The sequence below is a fragment of the Triticum dicoccoides genome, chromosome 2B, assembly GCF_002162155.2.
Source record: "Triticum dicoccoides isolate Atlit2015 ecotype Zavitan chromosome 2B, WEW_v2.0, whole genome shotgun sequence".
NCBI classification, from domain to species: Eukaryota; Viridiplantae; Streptophyta; class Magnoliopsida; order Poales; family Poaceae; genus Triticum; species Triticum dicoccoides.
The window spans coordinates 290,212,683-290,219,169 of record NC_041383.1 but is presented as its reverse complement, the minus strand read 5'-3'; the positions used below and the strand labels follow the sequence as shown (position 1 = coordinate 290,219,169).

Genomic DNA, 6,487 nt, shown 5'->3' with positions numbered 1-6,487 from the left:
GCGACGGTGACATCAGCCACTCGCCCCCTCCTCTTGCTCCAAGCGGCCAGATCCACACCATGCTACCAGTCTCCTCTGCCCCTCCCCATCCTCTCTCCTCTGGCCCCTCCCCATCCTCTGGATGCTTGGTGAGACACATCCGGGCCGCTTGGGTGTTGCAATCTGGGAGCCCTTATTTTTACAACCAAATTGAAACGCTGCGGCAGATTACAAGCGGAAATTTATTCGGTTGTATTTTGCTGGTGTACAGTAATATTCAGGTGTAATCATTTATAGTTGTAAAATTTCACAGACATTCCAAGCGGGGCCTTATGTAGGGTAGCAGATATAGGAGAGAAGAGAAGAGGCAGTTAAAAAATTGAATATGCTTGGTCACCAGCGTTCCTTGTTGCACATCACCATCCCCATCCTGCCGTGCCGTCTTATACATACACCACCTTGCACCCGGGGCACAGCGGGGCGCAGTCCGGATATATATACACCTCACCAATGCTATACCAGGACTAACACACAACAGACATGTCTCTCCCTGTACTCATGTAACTGTACGGTCTCTACACACAACAGACATCCTTCATCATGCAACCAACGTCCGTATTCACCTTGGCCGGTCATGAGCTGCTCCTCAACCTCTCCAGTCTTTCAAGGTGAGACTTGAGCCATGCAAACTCGTGGCTCATCTTCTCCATGTGCGCCTCCGCCATGTGCATCTCCTCGCTCAGTAAGCTCACTCGCTTCTGCAACCACTCTATGCTCTCCTTGCTATATGAACCCAAGCTGCTCGCAGAAGCCTCGGGACTGACCATGAGGACCTTGGGGGATCTACTGAGCAGAACGATGATTGTTACCTGTGATAAATACAGTGTCACAATAGAGAAAAACTGAGCATTCCCCATGATAGGATAGGCAACCAAAAACCTTGAATACTTGCCTGCATTAAGATAACGATGGCCACCAGCATCACTCCTAAAACCGGACCAAATTGACTAGACCTCATATATGAGGCGAGTGAGCCCCAGAATTCTTGTGAAGTGGATGCCAAAGTGCCTACGCTTTGTTGACAATGTTCAATGGGAGGAACAAGGCTACTCAAACCAGAATCGTATGGTGCCGAAGCCATGTATGCGACTGTATTTTCCAAAGGACCTTCAATGTTCAGACTAGGCCCTGATTGAACATCAGGGTTCATGGTGATGGAGGCTCCTGCAAGAATCAAGTCATTCAAATTGTTTCAGAATTAGACATTTGCTGTGTGGCGGCATAGGATGTGATTTGGATCAAACAAGCCGAATCACGGCGAAAGAGTTGGTAAGTGGTAGAAACTGCAAATACAAACCTTTCCGAGAGATGCTATCCTGCTTCAAAATATCATGGGCCTAAAACACGCACGCGACGAGAAGGAATTTTACAATTTGAAATGTAAATACCACTGAATAGAAATATGTTCCAGGGATTGCAAGAGACGTACAAGCTTGATCCAGAGACCAAAAACCTCACGACATTCATCCTTCGTTGATTGCTCTATTTTCCCTGTAATATGAACATGATAATATAAGAAGAAGCAATGTCTTGAATTCCAATTAATGAAATGCTCTTGGGAGTAGAAATAAGCTAATCACACTGCAGACACAAGAAATAATATCTTAGAACTAATTCCATGTTTAAAGTAAAGATGTAATTAGGAAATAAATTTGATCCACCCTGAGGCATAGGTGTGTGTTGTTTGGGGTTTTACTTGGCCTTTTCCTATCTTCATTATGGAAAAGCCCTTCTTCACCGTACAGAACTCTTGTACATTATCTTGGTTTCCTGCTTAACAAAATGATGTGCAAAGCGTTCGGACGTTCTCTAAAAAGAATCAGTACACAACTAAAGACATCTGTGCAGATAAGTCTATTAGACAGCAATGAAGAGGCCTTGGTTTAACTGCCACCAGAAACATGATAATCCACCAACTCTGGGTCCACAAGGGATTTCATTTCAAGAATATTACCAAAGGGGGAGTATCCCCGAAGGTGCTAGGAGCTAGTCTGCAGCAGACCAACACATAACACCTAAGCGTCTATTAGGCGGGACAAGGTGAGTCTAGGCAGATGGCTAGGTAGACACATGTTAGAACACTGCCAACAGGGGTCACTGCCACCGCAGCAAATTTATTGGAACTGAAAAACAGCAATTATGGTCAAAAGGAAAAACATTCCACAGTGAGTATCAAAATTACATTCAGGATTTAGAAATAGAAAAAAGTTTGAACAACCACAGGAGAGACTAATTTAACATTGTGTCATGCTTTTTACCATCAACAGTCGGTTATTACTACCCTGCTTAATTAAGTTGTGCTATTTATTACTCCCTCCGTCCCATAATATAGTGCTCATTGGTTTTCGCAGAAGTCAAGCTACACAAACTTTGACCAAGTTTATAGATAAAATGATACATATTTACAATACCTGATATATACCATATGACAATATATTTCATGATACATATAATGGTAATGATTTGGTATTTTAGATGTTGATTGATTCAATAAATTTGGTCAAAGCTTGCAAGGTTTGACTTACAAAATATCTAATACACACCATATTTTAGGACAGAGGGAGTACATTGGTTTAACCATTTTATGAAACTGAATACTTTTCGGCACATTTAATCAACTTTAGTGAATTAAAACTACTCCAGGAAAGTCGTCCTGCCTATTTTAGGAGAAGAAAACTAACATCTGTACAACGCTTCTACAACCAAAACTCTCAAAGAGTTTACTTGGCCTGAAGCTTATCAACGTATAAGCTGAAGTTTGAGCAAAGCAATCAGCTGGTAGTTGGCCTAATTCTGTCCCCTTTGACTGTAGCATACTGAGTTAAATTTTGAAAGCACTGGAGCACCATTCAGGATACAATGGATACATCTTACCTCTAAAAATGGTCCTCTTCGAGAACGCTACATTAGTATATACCCTCAGGTGGCAACTGTTCTCATCTAAGCTATCTTGTTCAACATCCCAGATTCCCTGCAAGGTAAATAGGCCGATAACAATTCCAGGAAGTACCCAAAACAAAAACAAAAACAACACAATACTTATATAGCTCGCTACACAATATTGGCTTTCCTACAATGACAAATATATGTTTCTGTATGTGTAGAGGACATAAGTAAGCATCCATAACACTCGCCATTTCTAAAATTGAAACCCTTATATGCCCCTAGGCACACATGTCATAGATGCAGGGTGCCCCATGTACCCACATGTGTCATAAACACAGGAGGTTCAACTTTGCAGTGGCATATGAGGATTTAACTATTTATTGTAACAGTAAAAGTTTATAAAAGCAAGGTTCATATTTCAACATTAGTAGTCATTTGTAACAACAATAGGGAGTTTATAGAAGCAAAAAGGAAGTTTCAAAGTTCAAAGTTCTTGCCAAAAGACGAAGCTTGGATCGATGTTTGAGACAATGTTTGTTTTTAACCTGTTTGATTAAGGTGCAAGGTATTGCTTTGTTTTTGCTTAACTTGGATTCCACATTCATGTCCATGGCCCTCAATAGGAAGGACTAGTGAACAGCATCTGCCACTATTTATATGCAACGATGATAAATAATGTAAGGTCTAAAAAGAGATCACAAGTTCAATCACATGTTACGTTATCATGAAATATTACAACAGCCTGTGACACTTTATGCCGCTATGAGATACCTACAACAACAACAACAACAACAACAAAGCCTTTAGTCCCAAGCAAGTTGGGGTAGGCTAGAGGTGAAACCCATAAGATCTCGCAACCAACTCATGGCTCTGGCACATGGATAGCAAGCTTCCATGCACCCCTGTCCATAGCTAGCTCTTCGGTGATACCCCAATCCTTCAGGTCTCTGCTATGAGATACCTCTTCACTAAAAATTAATTAAGGTGTATTTCAATTAAATGTGTGGATTGATAATCACAAAACTGAAAACGCTAGATCATGTACCCTAACGCATTTATAATTGAACAGATAGAGCTATATGAACTATATTCGTCATGCTGAGTTTAGTAGACAGAAGTGATTTCAAGCTACATGAAGCAACATTGTGACTTGATTCCTGACCTCAACAATGAAATGGTCCCCGTATGGTGCATCACCAATTTCTTGAGATGTTTGAATCACAACATGACTGGTCAAGTAAACAAGAAAAAAGAAACATCAGCAAGTCTTAGCATGAACCATTTATTGCGGTAAAACCGTAAAACATAAAAGCTCTTTAGCACGTATAGCAAAATCACAGAAAAAGGAAACTGTCCACTGTACTGCTCTATAGTACTGTGTTTGTTTACTTAACCCCATCGATCTTTTAGGGGTAATCTTAAATCCCTGGTCATCGAATGCCAGGTCACTTTACTCCCGAGGCCAGTTTGAGAAGAGCTTTGCAACTGTGGCATCACATATCGGTGTTCAATCCATCTTCCACATATACTCTTTTGCTCTCTTCCCTATCTATTTATCACTCTCTTGGGAAGGAGCAATATTTGGAGGGCGTAAGATGTGGGGGCATGATGTCCATTGACAGTAGTCATGTGTACTTAGAAGTGGCAAAAAAAGACAATATGTACCATACCATCGTTTACGCTACTAATCCGAGAGTTAATAAAATGGCAATGGAACATTGGGGAGTTAAGTGCACTAAAAACTGGGACTTAAGCAGATAGACGTGGTAGTCAATAACTCAATACCACCCACTGCTAGGCAAAATCGCAATCGCAAAACATATCTAAACTCAACGAGAAAGAGAAGTACAGCCTCCGTTCCATAATTCTTGTCGTGGAACGGAGGGAGTAGGTGATAAGCAGCTGTTATGACCGGGCATACTTATGCCCGTAGGAGGCCCACCGACCAGGCTTAGTTAGGGGCTTAGCCCACAAGTTATCTTAGTTTTATTTCACATCGTGGTTATATAAACAAGTTGTAAGACTCTTTTGAGAATTAAGCAATAAGACAATTCTATTGCCCGGCCCCCAGAGGAGCCGGAAACCCTAAGCCCTAGCCACCTCCTGCTTCCGTCGCAGCCGCACCAGCCGCAAGGACGGCGCCCTGCCGCCGGCCGCCGCGCACCAGCCCTCGCCCTCCTCCCTCCTTCCCCTACAGGCTACGCCCTAGACCCGGTAGAACCCTAGCTCCTACCACCTTGGTATCAGGTAGCTCGGTTTCGACCATGTCGGCACCACCACCAATCCCGCCACTGCCCACCACCACGGCGCCGCCGCCGATCCTCTCCACCGCGCCGCTGGCCCTCCCCACCACGCCGCTGGGCTCCATCGCCGGCGCCTCCACCGGCCAATCTCCGCCCCCCTCCACGGGTCCGCCGCCATCAACCACCACCGCGCCGCTGGTCTACTCCCCGGAGGCGATGACCGGCGTCCTTAACGACCTCGTCACCGCCGTCCAGGGCATCCGGCTGTTCTTGGCGAGTCCGTACGGGCCGCCGCCACCTCTGCCGCCGGCCGCCTCCTCCGGACGGCCCGCCCAGCAGCCGCCCGCCACCGCACCACAATGGCCGCAGTGGCCGGCGCCAGCCCTCGCCGTGCCCCCCGCGCCGGTCCAGCAGCAGCCGACGCTGCCGGCACCTCCACCGCCCGCCTCCGGCCCTGGGCAGTCCGCGCCGAGAGGCCTCCCCATCCAACACGTCCGCTTCCCGCCGTCGCCCTCCCCGATTCCGGCCTGGCTGACCGCGACGGCACCGCTGTCGGTCTACACGGAGGCCAGGGAACCGCCGGTACCTACGTTGCAGTACGACGAGCCGTCCGGTTCCACGGGCCCCTACGCCGGCCGCCCCACCATCGACCGGGCGCCGCCGTCCTCGCTGCTCCGCACCGCCGAGCCAGTCGGCCAAGGCGCTTCGACCCAGACGCCGCCATGGTTCGCCAAGATTGACTTCGCCACGTATGACGGCACGGAGGACCCCCTCAACTGGCTCAACCAGTGCGAGCAGTTCTTCCGCGGGCAGCGCGCACTCGTGTCAGATCACACCTGGCTCGCTTCTTACCACCTCCGCGGAGCGGCACAGACGTGGTACTACGCCCTCGAGCAAGACGAGAGCGGCATGCCCCAGTGGGGGCGCTTTTGCGAGTTGTGCCTCCTCTGTTTTGGGCGACCGATCCGCGGGAGCCGCCTGGCGGAGTTAGGCCGCCTACCCTTCACCTCCATGGTGCAGGATTTCGCCGACCGCTTCCAGGCACTGGTGTGTCATGCGCCGGGTGTGACGGCACTTCAGCGGGCCAAGCTCTTTGTGGGCGGCCTCCCAGACCACATCCGTGTGGACGTCGAGCTGCGGGGGCCCCAGGACCTCCAGACGGCCATGTACTATGCTCGGGCCTTCACGCGTCGCGCCCAGGCCTTGCAGCAGGCGACACCGACTCGAGGGGGGTGGCAGCCCCCCCCCCCCCGACCGCCCCCGGCAGCACCTGCACCTCCGGCCGCTCCACCAGCAGCCGCGACGCGGCCTTTTCGTCG

At 48.2% G+C, this 6,487-nt stretch overlaps 1 protein-coding gene across 1 annotated transcript in view; it reads right to left on the bottom strand.

Moving 5' to 3' along the window:
• Nucleotides 1–344: 344 nt before the first annotated feature.
• Nucleotides 345–6,487, bottom strand: part of LOC119363551 (protein VASCULAR ASSOCIATED DEATH 1, chloroplastic-like) — a 17,399-nt gene continuing 11,256 nt past the window's right edge. Inside the window, exons 13-18 of the mRNA XM_037628926.1 lie at nucleotides 4,088–4,154; nucleotides 2,914–3,010; nucleotides 1,469–1,530; nucleotides 1,337–1,376; nucleotides 932–1,203; nucleotides 345–848 (exon numbers count right to left, since the gene is read on the bottom strand). Coding sequence (XP_037484823.1) covers nucleotides 612–848; nucleotides 932–1,203; nucleotides 1,337–1,376; nucleotides 1,469–1,530; nucleotides 2,914–3,010; nucleotides 4,088–4,154 — 775 coding nt within the window. The 3' untranslated portion in view covers nucleotides 345–611. The remainder of the gene's footprint in view (nucleotides 849–931; nucleotides 1,204–1,336; nucleotides 1,377–1,468; nucleotides 1,531–2,913; nucleotides 3,011–4,087; nucleotides 4,155–6,487) is intronic.